Below are 18,134 nucleotides of genomic sequence, written 5' to 3'. Positions count from 1 at the left end.
TAACACTATGGACAAAGGTTCAATGACAGACAGGTCCTGGGGGGTAAAACATCATATTGGGAGGCTGGGGGCTTTTGTTCCTATAACAGTTAAGTGGAGTACAGTGGTGTGCTACACTATGATCACAGTGAAGCATGTCTAAATGTATGGTTTCTATGAGGATTCGTCGGTCTGACTCCGACCGAGAATAGGAAGAACTGGAACATAGAGCATGTGGGGTCATGCAACACATAACATAACGCAACATGTGACTTCATGCAACATATGGGACAAACAGTGGAGATGCATACAACACATGCAGACACACACACACACACACACACACACACACACAGACACACACAGACAGAGAGAGAGAGAGAGAGAGAGAGAGAGAGAGAGAGAGAGAGAGAGAGAGCGAGAGAGAGAGAGAGAGAGAGAGAGAGAGAGAGAAGAGAGAGAGAACAGAGAGAGAGAGAGAGAGAGAGAAGAGAGAGAGAGATGTGACATACATCACTTCAAAGGATTTAATTAATTACTGGAACAGTGATTGTGATTTCTATTAGAAAATGTAAAACCACTCAAGGATCACTGCAGGCATTGGCATTTAAATAGGCTACTCTATGCAATTTACAATGAGTTCAAATTAGTTCAATTTCTAATCAGTCAAATCGTTTACATTTGCTGTGGACTTCATTTCTTTCATAATAACATTGCAAGTCTCAACACATTCTCAAAGGCCAAGATGCAGTATGAATAGTGATAATTTCAGAGACAATTATAGAAAGTGTGCCCACTTACTTAGTCCATCGAATTTCCGTATGATGGTGTCTAGATAGGTGTTCTGGAGCGCTACATGACCGCGTCTCACAGGCATTTTGATGCAGATTGAGGAGACTTCTCCCACGCATTAACCCCTCGAGTTTTTAAATGGAACAAAACAGATGGAATTGGAAAAAGATGCGTAGACCGGTGGAGGAGGCGCGTTACAGGTGGACCAGAGCGACCAAGGCGAAATGTCACAGAGCAGAGCAGTCGCCAGGACCAGTTGCCAGGGCGATGGGCACGGCGCTGCTCCACAGGCGGAGGGCTGGAACGACGCGGATGTTGCGCGTGAAACACAAAAAACACCCAAAAAAGTGTATTTCATTCAGCTTTAAACGACGCAGTCTGCCTCACACACTCAATTAAAATGAAAGTAAAACAGATCATTTAAACGGCTTTATCTTGTAAAAAAGCAACAACAACAAAAAGCAAGAAAACACCACCATCAATTAGATCACGGATCAAGTACTAAAGAGAATGGATCATTCGAAGTCCGAAACCGCTCTATTTCATTCGAAGTTTAGATATCAAACGAAAGGGACCGAGGAGAAGAAGCTCCTATTTGCTCATCTCGGAATCCACACCCCTCAGACCGCCCTGCGCCCTCCCCGTTTGACAGGTTTCACCCAGCAGGGGAGGAGAGCCGTCATCAGACGCGCCTGCCACTTTCTGACAGAGAGCAGAGACACCCTCGTCAACTGCTCCACTCCACATCACAAGCCTCTGCGCTCAGAATAGTCTCCCTCTTTCTCTGGTTGGCCGCTGTCGCGCTCCTCTTCACTCATTTAATCTTGATCATTGGCGGGGTCACTCAGTCCTGTGTGTGTGTGTGTGTGTGTGTGTGTGTGTGTGTGTGTGTGTGTGTGTGTGCGTGTGTGTGTGTGTGCGTGTGTGTGTGTGTCAGTTATTTGTGTGTGTGTGTGTGCGTGCGTGTGTGTGTGTGTGTGTGTGTGTGCGCGTGTGTGTGTGCGTGTGCGTGCGTGTGTGTGTGTCAGTTCTTTGTGTGTGTGTGTGTGTGTGTGTGTGTGTGTGTGTGTGTGTGTGCGTGTGTGTGTGTGTGTGTGCGTGTGTGTGTGTGTGTGTGTCTGTGTGCGTGTGTGTGTGTGTGTGTGTGTGTGTGTGTGCGTGTGTGTGTGTGTGTGTGTGTGTGCGTGTGTGTTCCAGAGCAGACGGTTGTGCCTAACAGCTGCTCACAGGGGCATTTCTACAAGGTATTTTCCATTACTATTAAATTTGCGTCATTGGTTGCGATAATATGTTAAAATTGGGATAGACATCTAACATGTTGTTGCACACTACACATATTTCAGGGTATGTGTTCTTCAACACTACGAGAAGCAGATCAACCAGTAATAAATAAACTGCAAACAAAATACGCCACCAAAGTCTGATAGGAAACTTAAAGTGGCTTATAGATAAATACAGAAAATGTAAAACATTGTTCCTCAACCGAAGGTTTAAACCTCAAATTAAATCTCTTGTAGGTCACTGTAGCCTACAATCTAAATCTCACTGTCAAACCATTGGTGATACCTTAGTATCTTAGTAGTCTTATGTCTAAAAGCTCCTTTGCATTTCTCCCAGACAAGTCGCTGATAGCACTGGCGACAGCCGAGGAGATGATAAAGAAGGAGAGAAATTGACATGTAAGAGGCCAGCTTGGCTGAGCTGCAGTCTAGACAATGAACACAATGAACACATTTGCTCTGATTAAAAGAGAAGAGAGGGCCCACACTAACCAACAATTGACACCCACACTAGGAGAAACCATGGGGCTGGCACACACACAAACACACACACACCACACAGATGCACGCACACACATGCATATGCCATGCACACACATACGCCATGCACATAATGCTATGCACACGCACATGCACACATGCATGTACGGGCACACACACTTACACACTTACACACACACACACACACACACACACACACACACACACACACACACAAACAAACAAACAGCAGGGGATTGTGTGGCAGAAGTAGGAGCAGGTGTGGACTACTGAGAGGAGCACAGGAGGGCCGAGGTGCCCACATGGGACCTTTCCATCTATTTGCCTGTGTCTGTCTATCACTGTGCTAAATATAGTATATGTTCCTTACAACATTGATTGACCTGAGGTGTGTGGAATTGAAAAGCAACATACCTAAATCATGTTGGGGGCAGGGGGTTGGGGGTGGGGGGGGTGTGTGTGTGTGTGAAATGTTGTGATTTGAAATGTAGAATTGTGTCCGAACAAACACAACTCTGATTTCCTGTATGCTACAACAGTGACATTAACAGCCTCCCAGGGGGGGGGGTGGCCCTGCTCTGTGTCACTAGGTTCATCCTTCCACCTCATCAACATCATCTGAAGGCTGCGGCCAGATATCAGTCATAAATAAAACTGACCTTCAGTTTAGATGTGCGATAGCATTTGGGAGGGGTGTTTGTCAAAATCCGTTGTTGTGTTGTCCAGAGTGTGGATGAGGATCATATGGAAAATTAGGGTTGCTTTGGGATGGTGGTGTCGTGAGGGGGGGGGGGGAGGGGGGTTGCTCTGTGTTTTGTCTTAATGGGCTTGATGAAATGAGGGCTAAAATTAACCAACAAGCATACATGCCACCCTGTGACCCTTTGGTGTGAGGGCCAAGTAGGGTAGGAATGTGAGCTGAAGAGGGCCACAGACACGAGGGATTAGAAATAAACGATGCTGGCTCGAACAATAAGTGGGGGTGTGTTTGCGTGTGTTTGTGCATGTGAACGCATGCGTGTCTGTCTAGCGTGCCAATGCTGTGTGTCAGTTGTCTGTGAACATCTAAAAAATAAGGGCTGAATATAGTAACTGAGAATGAGTTATTGATTTTTTATTGATATTTTATGCTAGCACGGTGAAATGCATTAGCAGGCCGCGTTATGGATTCTCTTGACGTAAAGGAACAAACACACTCTCATGTCGAAATGTGTCAGGAAAATAGCAGCATAATCATTATCGTGATTATAACGATTAGAGTGCAAATAGTGGGTAATTTCAGGCATCCTTTCATGAGGTGAGGAGGTGTGTTTTGCTAGGTGTGAGAGTAGAAGTCACAGGACGTTTGTGTGGAGGTACTGTGTTTGGGTCAACAACTGTAGAACAGTGTGTGTGTTGGATATGAGGGGGGATAAAACTACTGGAGGGATTGTTCTGTGTCGTCCTCTCCAGTCTGTCTGTCATCCACTCCTCTCAGCTGCTGGGAGCAGATGAAACAGCAGCTTGTTTTCAGGGCAGAAAACAAACCCGAACAATAACCTTTTACCCCCTCCCTGGTCCTCTCTGACTGGGAAAGATCTGCAGGTCCCACACCCTGACGGAGTGAGTGTTTTATCTACCCAGAATTCCTTCAGCTCGAGGCCACCTCCAGCACAGACCTGAGACACACCATTCCACAGATAAGAACCAGGCTAAACAGACACATACTGTACTGCACACACAAGTATACAGTACGCCATACCACACACACACGCGAGCGCGCATGCACGGACGCACGGACGCACGCACACACACACACATACACACACACACACACACATACACACACATACATACATACACACACATGCACATTCACAGTTTTCACTTAAAATTATATAAAATCTAACCCAAAAGCAAATCTGACTTTTACAGAGGCTTTATTGGCTATTTCTCATAAGAGATAAGTTGTTCTGTTGTTTAAGTGAGTGGTTGGTTCAGATAAAAGGCAAACTCAAAATAGACTTAATTGATAACCCTGAAACAGCCCCCTTCACTCTCTCTCTTTGACACACATACACACACACACACACACACACACACACACACACACACACACCCAGACACACACGTTGGGTAGGGCACACAAGGGGGGGAAGGAGGTAATTTCAAGGCGATTTTTCATCATTACTATCAAGAGCACTTGTACAATCAGGAAGAGTGATGGACACTGGGCAGGGAGTGAGGGGTCCTCAAGGCCAGGATGGAATGGTGTTTGATCATCGAAAATAATCGAGTGTTACTATCTTGCCTTGTCAGTAAGAGAATACTGTCTGTGCCTGGGTCTGGCCTTGGGGAGAACTCTGACAAGTAAACAGAGACGCTGGCAACAGTAAATGTTGGCCATGGCCCCCCCCACCCCCCCCACACACACACCTCAAATCCCCTCGCCAATGAACAATCATAGTGATGATGAACATTGACTCATCCTGTCAATCTCATCTGTCTAACCCTAACCCTAGTTATTCCTCTCTCATGCACCTTATGTGGAGAATGAGACAGAGGATGGTTGTCCCAATCATATGAATGAATGGTCTTTATTGTCATTGATATAGTACAGGTACCAAACAACGAAATTTGGGAGGGGGGGCTCCCCTGGTGCTAGGGGAAAAAAAAACTAAAAACAAGAAGGGAAAAGAGCTGGTTTACATAAATAAAGGCTATGTACACTATCCACTATACTATACTATACAAATAAAACACTGTGCTGTACTCTATGCTATGCTATACCTATTCTAACATTTCCAATCTCTGAACCTTATGTACCCTAGGGTTGTCATATTGCACATAGTATTATTGCACATTCATTTAAAGTGTCGCAGTTTGCAGGTTTGAAATGTACACAGTTGTGTTTCAGTATTACACTTGATTTTAATACTCATTCAGCTCAGGCTGATATGTGGCTACATATGGATGGTTGGATGTTATATTATCATAAGCAGTTTAGCATTATGATTAATCAACATGAGCCCAACTATCCTTGAAAATCGACAGCCAACATAATAATACTACAACGCTTACTGTATCAAGGAAACAGCGTGTGTCACACAAAGGAAAGCCAGTGAAATCAAAACCAAGTTATTAATAAATCCATAAAGACGCAATTATTAATCAAACAAAATGTTTTATTGATGTTAACATGTTGTCATGGTGTTGGTGGTCAAAACTATGGTTATATTCACAGCATAAAGCATTCTCAAACGGACTGCTCTATGATTCAGCTATGCCTTGCTTTAGGAGGCAGGCATGAAGAGAACAGCATCTAGACAGGAGACAGGTGTAAACACACAGCGAAAGCAAGGGAAGGGGGATGGATATGAGAGAGAGAAAGAGACAGGGAGGGGGAGATAGAGAGAGGGAAGAAAGAGAGGAAGGCACACTGGAAAACAATTACGGTTCGTCATTAATAAAGGCATAGCCCTAAGACAACATCTGCAATTAGTGACAGATGGCAGGGAGTGTCAGCTCCGTAGGGGATCTGACAGGAGAGCTGGGTTAGAGGGTTAGTGTTGTGACATCCACCCTTCAACCCTCCCCCTATTCCCTCCCCCCATCTCACCCCACAAAAAACCCAGTGCTTCTTGGAGAGGGCTGTCGTCAAGGAGACACCATCTCGCCACCAGAAGGTCCATCTCTAAAAACACCCCTCCTCTTTGTCTCTCCAGTCTGTGGTGACGCTTTAGTGACGCTGTGGGGCGTCACTAACGTTTTGATGGTAAGGGTCATGTCAATACTTGAACCCTGAACTCCTCATCTCATACATTCTGTCCCTGGCACCCCTGATGCTCAAGTGGACATGCCCTGACACCGTCCTGGTGTTAAAAGACGATGTTGTCGGAAGTGGAACCATCGCATTCAACGAGGGCCTCCACCGAGTGGACAGGGACAGAATGACACAGTCACAGAGAGGGGGACGATGGAGAGAAGGATGAAGAGATGGAGAGAACCCACTGACCAAGAGGGGGACATTGAGTGGGTGATGGGGGGGATGAAATAGATACAGTATGACGTATGGCCCTGGGGGAGGGCAAAACAAGCCTGTATTCACATATCTTTCTGCCAACAGCACTGCCACACACACATATCATCTTCCTTGTCTGGGACCCCCATCCTATCTACTAAACAGCACCTGTAGATTCCTTATGACTCGTCACATACTCGTAAACCACACAACTTCAGCCTGCCTCCCCTGACTCTGGCTGAACACAGTCTCTACATTTCAAGGCTTCCTCTCTCGGGCTACTATCTGAAAAACAATGATAACATGTACCTAGCCTGCTCTGTCACTAAGAGCTAAACAAGTTGTTAAGAAATGTTAGAACGGCAATTACCATTCCGAGGCTCAAGGCCTACCGTCACTTATTGCCAAAAGCCAATCTACAAGATTAATAGACAAAAACACAACAAAATAAAAAATAATAATATTTTGGTAAAAGCGCTAACAACCAGTGTATGAAGGATGCTACAGTATCTAACAGAATGCAACTCTTGTCATTTTCATGTGATAATGAGGCATGGTTTAGGAGTGATGATGATGATGATGATGATGAGGGGTGAGGAAGAAGAGAATGAAGGGCTGGTGGAGGGGGGCTATGATGTTTAGGAAGACGGAGGTGTCTGGTAAGGAAAAGGTCACAATTCAAAGCCTCCAGGCGAGGACATCATGACAGGACTACTCATGGGAAGATCCTTCCTCTCAGCTATTGAATCCTTAATGATCTGAAAAACAGAGAGATTCAGGGTATTATGAACATGTGACAGAGCCTGTTCAATTGCCATGCAGTGAGGAGCAACAGTTAGGACCAACAGTTTACAACCAATGATTGGAAACAACCTGTATGGAATAACACAATGTAGCATGTCGCCCTCTTGAGGAGGTAAGAAGGAGGTACAGGCAGGTTCATAATTCAGGCATGTATCTAGGCATACCTCCCCGTCTCTCGTCTCCACAGTCCGCACCAGAATGCTTCTCTTCACATGGGCATCCTGGGAAAGTTTAGTGTCCATACTGGTCTCTATAGTGACGGAGAGGGAAATACCTTCCTTGAGGAACAGTTCTGTTCACTTCCTACCACATCTCAATTCCTTGGTTGGAGTGAAATACCTTAAGCTAAGGTAAAACTGCCATGCTAGGCCCTTGACCCTCTAACCTAAAAGCCACTATAACTCACCTCTGAACTGCAGGTTGGAAAAGCTCTGCACTGGAACAGTGATTCTGAGAATGAAGAGGTAGAAAGGATCGCTAGTTACCTTCCTATACATAATCAGCTATATCTTAATTCACACTTTTCCACTCCTGACCGGAGGCTCAGCTCAGTGGAGGCCGGTGGGGGTAGAAATCGGAGGAAGGGCTGATTGAAATGCATGGAACGGAATTAGGAATGTTATCAAACACACATGTTTGATACCATTCCTCATTCCATTCTATTCGTCCTCCGATTTCTACCTCCACCAGCCTCCCCTGGTCCACATCCTTCCCATCCATTCTTTCCCTGCCATTCTCTTCTTCCCCAGTCTACAACCTCCTCACCTGTTCTCCTCCCCCTCCAGCAGTTTCCTGTAGGTGGCAATCTCAATGTCCAAGGCCAGTTTGACGTTGAGGAGGTCCTGGTACTCCTGCAGATGTCTGGCCATCTCCTCCTTCAGCGTGTGGATCTCCTCCTCCACACGACTCACACTGTCCTGGTAGTTAGCCGTCTCTATGGTGTAGCGGTCCTCAGAGTCCCGCAGTTGGCGTTCCAGGGACTCGTTCTGTGTGAGAGAGGAGAGAAAGAGAGAGAGAGAGGGAGGGGGAAGGGGATGGGTTTAGAAGATAAAGGAGGGTGGGAGAGAGAGGTTGAATGGAAAAGGTGACAGGAAGAGATTGAGGTTTGCGATAGTAAGCAGATAGAGAGAGTAGTGTAGAAGGAAAAGAATGAGAAAGAAACAGAGGATGGTGAAAAGGCAGACACGAGCAGAAAAATGGGGAGATACATGAGGAACAGGGGAGGCTGGTGGAGGTAGAAATCGGAGGACGGGCTCATTGCAAGGCGTGGACCGGAATGAGGAATGGCATCAAACCATTCCTCATTCCATTCCATGCATTACAATGAGCCCGTCCTCCGATTTCTACCTCCACCAGCCTCCCCCGATAAGGACAGAATGTAGAGGGAAAGGAGGAAGGTTGGAATCGTCATGGTCCTTTCCTCTCTCAGTCTAACACAACTCTCTCTGCCCTGATTGGCTCACTCACAGTTCCACGGAGTGCCTCCAGGTCACATGTCACCACTTGGAGCTGCCGCCGATAGTCATTGGCCTCCTGCTTGGCTAGTCTCAAGGCCTCCGCATTCCGACTAGCTGCATCGGTCAGGTTAGTGAACTGAAGGTAAAAACAAAAGAAGAAACATGGAACACTGTCATGTGTGTATTAATGTGTACCTAAAGCTACATGCATTACTTTGGGCATATGTGCATTATTCTGTCGATCAGTGGAAGCTGGTGGAGGTAGAAATCAGAGGATGGGCTCATTGTAATGCATGGAATGGTATAAAGAATGGTATCACACATGGATATATTTCCTCATGTTGTTACATGCAATACAATGAGCCTGTCCTCCGATTTCCACTGCTGTCGATGCCTGTGAAGATCTACTAGGCCGTGGTGGCAGAGTGGATAGTGAGTTGGACTGGTGATCAAAAGGTCTTGAGTTCAAATCCCACCTGCAAACACCACCACTAGTGTTCCCTTGAGTAAGGCACTTAGCCCTAAGTTACTCCAGGGAGACTGTCCCTGTAAGTCGCTTCGGATAAAAGCGTCTGCTGAAATTGTTCAAATGTAAAAATGTAACGTGCAGTCAAACCCAGCCCTCAGCCAGCCGACTCACCTTGGACTGGTACCACTCCTCTGTGTCCTGCATGTTAGTCGAGGCCATGGACTCGTACTGGATCCGAATGTCTTTCAGAGCAGCGGTCAGGTCAGGCTTAGACACATCCACATCAACATGGACCTGCTGGGCCAACAGGCCCTCCTGGAGTTCACGGAGCTCCTGCAGAGAGTGAAAGGGGAGAGTAAAGGGGAGGTCAATGACCCCAGACCTCAGTTCCATCTGTTTCACTATTGCTTTAGAGTTTAGAGCTGCTCCACATTTGATCTGTTCCACCACCAGCTCACCTGATTCAACTAATCAAGTACAAACCATAATTGCTTTGTACTTGATTAGTTGAATCAGGTGAGCTGGTGGTGGAACAGATCAAATTATGTGGTGCGGCTGGGGCGCCCCAAGGAGAGGGTTGAGAAACACTGCTTTAGAGGACCAGAGGGTTAAAGACCTGTGACACAAAACCATATTCAGCCCTCTAGAGGTGGTCTTTAAAGAGTACATGATAGAGGTCACTCCCACCGTATCTTGGTGATTCCTTATTTACTTTTAATAGACTACTATTTACTACACAGGTTTTTATAAAGGGCTCGCTCAGCAAGGTGTAGAGATCACCATGGAGACAAGGGGAAGCTAACCTCCTCGTGAACCTTCTTCAGGAAGTTGATCTCATCATGCAGGGCATCAATCTTCCTCTCCAACTGAACACGTTTTAGAGCTGCCTCATCCACATCCTACACAGAGAGAGGAGGAGAAGGTGACAGGGAGGTGAGCTGTACATTTCCTGGTATACATTAAAAATATGTATTTTATAAAAAGAAAAAATATATATTCTTGTTACACAAGACCACAAAGATCATTACTCTGAGATGTTTGTAAACACCACAAACCCCATATCCATGACAGCTGAAGTAAGAATTAGAAAGAAGGAGACATTCACCTTTCTAAAAGTGTTCAAGGTGTTCTCAGCATCCTCTCGCAAGCCCATCTCCTCTTGCAGTCTGAGTGAGAGAGAGAGAGAGGGGCGGGGAGAGAAGAAAATACATATATTGTATTATTTATTGACACTCAAACATATATGGACACAGGACAAAAGATGACAACATGTGCCTTTAACAAGTGAATGCCTGACCACAAATGAACATGTACCGGTACTGCAGGCTGGTGGAAGTAGAAATTGGAGGACAGGCTCATTGTAATGCATGGAATGGAATAATGGATGGTTGTAATGGCCTCCACCAGCCTCCAGTGCTGTACTACTATACACACTAATATACACTTGAAGATGGAACATGGAACTTGGAACATGTTTTGAATATGGAACATGGAACTTGTTTTGAGTGCTCTGTGTGTGAGAGCCACAGTGGGCATTCCTTGCTGCAGTAGCAGGATAAGCGGGGCCGAGGGGCTCTGCTGAATAGGGAGCTTACGCATCATTAGCCCTTCACTCAAATCCAGCCTCCACTGGCCTTTCCCACGGGGTGGAGTTTACAAATGCACAATGAAGACACACTCACTAATACATATACTGTACACACATTACCCTGTTCTCCAGCACAGTACACACATACACACACGCACACACGCACACACGCACACACGCACACACACACACACACACACACACACACACACACACACACACACACACACCTACACACCTACACACACACACACACACACACACACACAAAACTAACATCTGTATCTTCTCAGAGAGTGTTAGATTAATGTGTCTTGAGATTAGAATGGAGACCAGCAGAAAACACATACTGACCTCTAATCTTGTCACTCATGACCATCACTATTCACACTATTCACTCGTTTTTTGAGGGATAAGCAGCTGTGTTCTTATCAAAGAGGAGTGCCCCAGACATCGAAAACTTTGACTTCTAAGACTTCTGCAGACATATTAATGCCTGAAAGCTAAATGATGCATCCATCACTGTAAATGATAGATTAACTACAAACATGCAAACAGAATGATAGGTTTACTACATAGACATATTATTTTTGGGGGGAGGAGCAGGCAACTAGAGCAGGCAGTAAGAGGCACTAAGAGGCATCCTGCTCTCTTTGTAGGTGTCTTTGAGAACTTGTGTTTTCTCTCATTTCTCTACACTCATTCAATGGCTGTTGGAGGTTCGGTCAGGATCAAGTTTGTAAAGAATCACTCTAGAGCAAACCCTGCTAGGAGTACAGAGTTCAAAATTCAAACCAACACAAATATACACAAGGCAATGGCTATTGCATGGAGGATGGCATCATGAACGTATATGCATTTGCATAATTCTATTCTAAAAGACTAGCAAATGTTCAATAAAAAAACTACCTGATGTAATGTTGCATACTAAAATCACATCAAATTGAATACCAAAGAAATTCAACAGCTCAAGCAATAAGAGCATCACAACACCAGACCGAACACTGAACATTGTTGAATTCACGAGACAGAGATGACTAGTTGAAAGCGAACTCTACATTAATTGCTGTCGACCAAACCTTCTCCATTCACCATAAGACAATACTATCATACTACCCTGTTGTTTCTTACTTCTGCTTGAGTCTTGCCACATATCCAGCCATGTTGTCCCTCTCTATCTCTATCCGGGCATTTCCAGCAGTGAGGCCGTCCACCTGGCCGCGCAGCTCCCTCAGCTCCTCCTGGTAGATGTCCCCCAGGTGGCTGGGCTCCTTCACCCTCTGCTGGTTCAGCTCTGCCACCAGCATCTTGTTTTGCTGCTCCAGGAAGCGCACCTTCTCAATGTAGCTGGCAAAGCGGTCGTTCAGCCCCATCAGCTCCACCTTCTCGTTGGTGCGCGTCTCCCGGAACTGGGCTTTCAGAAGGGAGTCGGTGGGGAAGTCCAGCCGCTCGCCGGGGCTCCCTATGAGCAGGGCTCCTCCAGACGAGCCCAGAGAGTGCCATCTGGAGTGGGTCAGGTGGCGGGGGCTTCCATGGAGGGAAGGGCGGCTGGAAGAGGAGCTGCTGAGCCGGACCCCCCCACTCATCCTTTGGGCCATCGAACCCTGATCCCCCCAACCAAAACGCCTCCTGTAAGAGGACTGGACTCTCTGACTCTCCATGGTGGGGAATGAAGCTCAATCAGGACAAACACAGGCCTTTTATAGAGACAGACACCCTCCATCCCAAGCAGAGAGTCCACCGGGAGGGGCAGAGGGGAGGTGGGGGTGCTCAGTGAACGGGACAGAGAGAGAGAGAGAGAGAGAGAGAGAGAGAGAGAGAGAGAGAGAGAGAGAGAGAGAGAGAGAGAGAGAGAGAGAGAGAGAGAGAGAGAGAGAGAGAGAGAGAGAGGAAGGCCGGTTTATGTGACACTCAAAAGCTGTGTGCCAGGGATTGTTTGTGCTTGTCCACTCTGCTACAAATGTCTCCTGGCCACCTCTCCCCCCTCCCTCTCCCTTCCTCTCCCTCCCTCTCCCTCCCTCTCCCTCCCTTTCTCACTCTTTTGCTCTCTCCCTCTCCCTCTCTTTCTCGTACTCGGATGAATAGGATTTTGTGTGACAGAGCTTGGCCACCGATTCACTCACACAAACACAGACGGGAGCAGAGAGTGTGACGGAGAGGGAAGAAAAGAAGGAGGGAGGTGAAGGAATGGGATCTTTTCTTCTCCATGCTCCATCCTTGTTAGTTAATGACAGACTACAGTATGTCAGAATGAGAGGAGGACAAAAAGAGTAGAGGGCAGGAGGAGAAAGAAAGAGAGACAGAGAGAGGGTCAGATGGAGGCTGTGTGATTGTGTGACACTGTCTCACTTTGCTTCCAAAATATTGTTCTAAGCCCTGAGGATTTACTGGAATTACACTGGCTGGCCTTCCGCCACCTTGTGTGTGACAGCGACACAGCGTAGGAACACGCCCTGCCTCGTCTCAGATTTTTTTATTTTTACCATCTTCCATTTTATTCCTGTGGGAGTCAAATGATGTCACTATGGATACAATTATATAACACACAATAAGAAAAGAGTGAGGGACTTCAGGGTGTCTCTCTTGTGCGTATCTGAGTACATCATCAGATGCAATGAGCATGTTTTTTGGTGTTTTTTAAAATAAAAATTACATTACTATTGCTTTTAGGGTAGACAAAAATACCAAAATATGAGATGGAAAAACAAAATCATTAGATTGTACTCCTTATTTAAAAAAATATAGATACAAAAATAATAGCAAATTGAAATCCTCAAATGTTGACTCGTAGTTGTAATGGTTGTGTCAATAACAGAGAGAGGGGATGAAGCTCCTTGCTTGTGCCATAAACAGTGTACATGTGACACCGCCAAAATGCAATAGTCAATATGGAAAATAAAATAATTACTATAAAATATACTATACTATGTATTGAATCATGGAAAAATACATATTTCATTACCATTCAGTTTACCATTAAAATGGGTATGATGGAGCAGTAGACATGATTGGTATTCATATCCCTGAAAAACATGGTATAATCAAAACATGGTATACAGGTATAACTGTAAAACAATACATACAAAGCTGGTTATGTTTCAATGTTATCCTTCAATGTTATCCTCTTCTACATTTAACCTGCTTCACATTTTTTCTGAATGAAACAGATATACTATTAGCTTTATATCAAGGTTTTTGTGTGATTTCACATTATTTCATAAACACCATAACACGTTTTACACTTAACAGGTGGAGAGGGGTATTCTGTAGTAGGCCTATCCCTGTAATGACTTACCTCAGCATCCACTCTACTGTCCCCCACATCTCTCTGACTCTCCGCCTCTGCTCAGACTCACTAAAATAAATATACTAATACTACTTTCTTTGCCTACTGAATTAAGTTTAAATAGACTGCAAACTATCTGAACCGTCTTCTCCCCCCATAAATAAATAAATAAATAGTTGGTGTACACAAACCAGTCAGTTTTAACTAAGCTTTATAAATCAAAACATTCTTTAAAAACGTTTCTCCCTGAGCTCTTGTTGTAAGGCTATAGGCTACGTCCCTAACAGGGGTCAATATAGAATCAGTTTGGACTGAGAATGTTACAGTAACGTGTAAGTGTGCTGGCCATGTAAACAGTAAAACATGACATGGATTTCAAGAGAGATCAGTTTAAATGCATATAATAACTGCAGACCGGACTTTGAAATAGGAACGACACGCATGAACACTAAGATAATGCCCGCATTTCACAAGCATCAATTATTGGGGGGGACAAATTGTCCATCTATGAACATTGAAGGGGACGTGTCCCCTGTCTCCCCATACAATTTCGCTCATGCACACATACACATACACCACAAGCTCATAAAACACTTGTGTAAACGAGGGCAGCTCATTTAATCAGACTAATCTGACTAATCTGGCTGCTAAGTCTAAAAACAGGATGTGTGTGTGTGTGTGTGTGTGTGTGTGTGTGTGTGTGTGTGTTCAGAGGCTCCTATTTGGTTGCATGAAACCCATGGTGAGATAACACAAATGCTTGTGGGCCATGCTGTGTGGGTCAAAAAGCCAAGTCTGTTGAGGACAAAGTACTGAGTCTGCTGAAGTACCGAACCAAACAGCAAGTGATGGGTGAAGTGAAGTAGTGCTAGATAACAAAACAAACTTAGTGTTGTGATAACTTGGTGTGACAAAAGACTTCATAGTTCTCAGAGATGGATGGTCGCTGGGAGTGGGGCTGGTGAGATCTGGTCTGAACCCACCTAACCTTGAAGGGACTAGCCGTTACAAATACATTTCCATCCATTGTCATGGCAGCCCCAGGGTTATCTCAAGGCACTTCTACTAAACTTTCCCAAAATTCCTTTCAAAGAATGTGATCTTTGACAGAAGGACACCCCCACATGAACAAGGGACTCTCAGGAGGATAGTAGGGGACTTAAACTATCATTGTACATAAATACAGTGAATATAAATGTGAGGTAATAAACCTCATAACTTGCTTCAACAACAACAACCAGATCAATGATCCCTCAAGCTGACAATTACAACCGACTTTCCATTCTACTCGCCCATCCTACAAACCCTCCTCTGGCCTCGCAACAGGTAATAAAGCCACATCATCAGACTATAGAGACCCTCTTTGTTACCAATGGTAACGGTCTGCAGAGGACTAGGCAGTGGGAACTTGGATAACTGGAAGACTGTAAGTACAACCCTCTATAGTTGGTACATTAGCCGCTGAGTAGTAGTTTGTTATTCCAACAGAACTCAACAAAGTGACTTGAATTCCAATTGGTGCCTGTTGATAGAGGTTAAATGAGCTGTAGGTCTGGCAGGGATTCACTGTTTTAAAGCCTCCATCCCCAGCGATTAATGGCGTGGGCTCATAATTAAGGGGACAGCGATTGTAACGCCTCCCCCCCCTGGATTTCTGAGGCTGTCCCAGCCGTTGCCTCAGATCTGGTCACTGAGGTAATATCTCTCAGAGGAGAAATATCCAGGGGGAGGGAAAAGAGAGACAGAGAGAGAGAGAGAGACAGAAAGGGAGAGAGAGAGAGAAAGAGAAAGAGGGAGGAGAAGGAAGGAAGGATAGAGAGGGTGGTCCAGACTTCACTCTTTTTTTCTCTAAATCTCAGTCGGTCGAAGGCCAAGTCAAATAGCTGATTCATGTGAGTGACATGAGGAGCCCATCTCATTTGCAAGAAGGAGCAGAGGAAAAGGCGCCTTGCCTGGGTGCAGAGCAGAATCTTAATGCTGTTTCGCTAGACTGATCTGTGGCCAGCACAACATGGTCGCCAGCTCTGTTTGACTGCTCCCTTTCTCTCTCATAATGAGCTATCCTCTGAGCTAGACACCTAATACCCCCCCCCCAAATCATGCCTTTATGCAAATGAGCACACCCCAAATTATAACCAGCTACACCATTCACCCTACCCCCCTCCACCCATAGAGCCCCTCCTTTTCCACTTGATCAAGCTTGCTCCTTTCCCACCCATCAGCTCAGTGACATGGCCCCCCAGCTAGCTCAATCATGTTTACAGCCCCACCATCCCGTCCTGTCCGGTCCCGTTGCTTAATCTCAGTCCTCTCATTGAGCTCAGAGACCCCATCCTCTCTGCTCCAGCAACAAAGCCCCCATTGATGCCAGCAGAGCCTGTGGCCCACAGGCTGTGACCACACACAGCATACACTCATCTCTTTACAGTATCACCGGATGGCACACAACCACCTATACTGTACTGCTCTCCCAGGGGACGCTGGTGGAGGTAGAGATCGGAGGATGGGCTCATTGCAATGCATGGAACGGAATAAGGAACGGTGTCAAATTTCATACCGTTCCTCACTCCGCTCCATGCAATACAATGAGCCCCGTCTACGATCTCTACCTCCACCAGCCTCCCCTGCTCTCACTCTCTCTTATAGGCCCGTGTTGTACTGTGCTGTCTACTGCTAATTCGTAATTGTAAGTCGCTTTGGATAAAAGCGTCTGCTAAATGACAAAATTAAAATTAAAATTACTGAATGTGTTGGAGGTTGAATTAAGAGAAGTCATACTGGCAGTGTGGTCGCAGTGGTGCAGTCCCCCCGCTGGTACCCGCCGTGTCTGTTTGAGTGGGTCGCGAGGAACAGCAGGGAGCTTAACTGGGCCAGACAGATGGGACGAATGACTCAGCACCACCGGGTCCAAACAGAGTGCGGTCACAAAGAGGGGCACGGGGAGCCAGTTTCGCTTCTGTCCAGCAGCCTGCCTGTCAGCACTAATGCTGGTGCCACCGCGGCCCAGAGACATACCACACAGGCTGCAGAACTGCATACCACACAAACCCAATCACATAGCAGCACATACCTTACTAACACAACCACATACCACCAGAATCAACCAAGGTAGAGCCACAATGGTAATGGGAATGGTCTAAAAATGGCATCTTGAATAGACTTGAGGTTGAAATCAGGTGCACTGCAGGTCCAGGGTAAGGTTGTTAAAAAGGCTGGTCTCCACAGTGAAGCTTGGCTTCGTCCTGGGGATAACGGTTGATTCTGTGGAAGGTTTACTCATCACTGCTTAAGGCAATGATTCAGTGGCCAGGAGAAAGTAAGGTATGGAATTACACCACTTCCACACCCTTTTTTAGTGCTCCAAGCCTGATAACACACCCCCATAATTAAGACCCAAAAGAGAGGAGCTTATTCCTGCACAATCCAGGGGACAAAGGAGACTTTGTGTGGGAGAAGAGAGGGAAGTGAGAGGGGCAAGGCTGCAGGGGGAGGTGATGAAATGCCATCAACATGGCCTTGAATGTCAAATGACAGCAACTGGACAGATGTCTGTTTAGCCTCCCTGACTCAAGACAGATGTCTGTTTAGCCTCCCTGACTCAAGACAGATGTCTGTTTAGCCTCCCCGAGTCAAGACAGATGTGTGTTTAGCCTCCCTGAGTCAAGACAGATGTCTGTTTAGCCTCCCTGAGTCAAGACAGATGTCTGTTTAGCCTCCCTGACTCAAGACAGATGTCTGGTTAGCCTCCCTGACTCAAGACAGATGTCTGTTTAGCCTCCCTGACTCAAGACAGATGTCTGTTTAGCCTCCCCGAGTCAAGACAGATGTGTGTTTAGCCTCCCTGAGTCAAGACAGATGTCTGTTTAGCCTCCCTGAGTCAAGACAGATGTCTGTTTAGCCTCCCTGAGTCAAGACAACAATAATACTCTTCAGGCATCATTACCTAACTAGTGAACATGGACAGATCATTAAAAAAAC

The 18,134-nt window shown here is 45.9% G+C and overlaps 2 protein-coding genes across 2 annotated transcripts in view; both read right to left on the bottom strand.

Annotated features, from left to right (window-relative positions):
• Positions 1–856, bottom strand: part of kcnh6a (potassium voltage-gated channel, subfamily H (eag-related), member 6a) — a gene marked incomplete at both ends in the record, with an annotated part of 20,807 nt that extends 19,951 nt beyond the window's left edge. Inside the window, one exon of the mRNA XM_080523669.1 lies at positions 781–856. Within this exon, the coding sequence (XP_080379795.1) occupies positions 781–856 (76 nt within the window). The remainder of the gene's footprint in view (positions 1–780) is intronic.
• A 6,367-nt stretch (positions 857–7,223) lies between these two features.
• On the bottom strand, positions 7,224–12,531 carry gfap (glial fibrillary acidic protein; the record flags this gene model as incomplete). The annotated part of the gene is made up of 9 exons (XM_080523383.1): positions 7,224–7,310; positions 7,521–7,606; positions 7,763–7,806; positions 8,122–8,342; positions 8,824–8,949; positions 9,454–9,615; positions 10,086–10,181; positions 10,388–10,448; positions 12,002–12,531. 9 exons carry the CDS (start codon positions 12,529–12,531, stop codon positions 7,224–7,226), a joined length of 1,413 nt encoding a protein of 470 aa, XP_080379509.1.
• Positions 12,532–18,134: the final 5,603 nt, after the last annotated feature.

This window comes from Nansenia antarctica (genome assembly GCF_963989245.1).
Source record: "Nansenia antarctica genome assembly, chromosome: 2".
NCBI classification, from domain to species: Eukaryota; Metazoa; Chordata; class Actinopteri; order Argentiniformes; family Microstomatidae; genus Nansenia; species Nansenia antarctica.
Note: the sequence above shows the minus strand (reverse complement) of the source record. Positions and strands in the feature narration are given on the sequence as shown.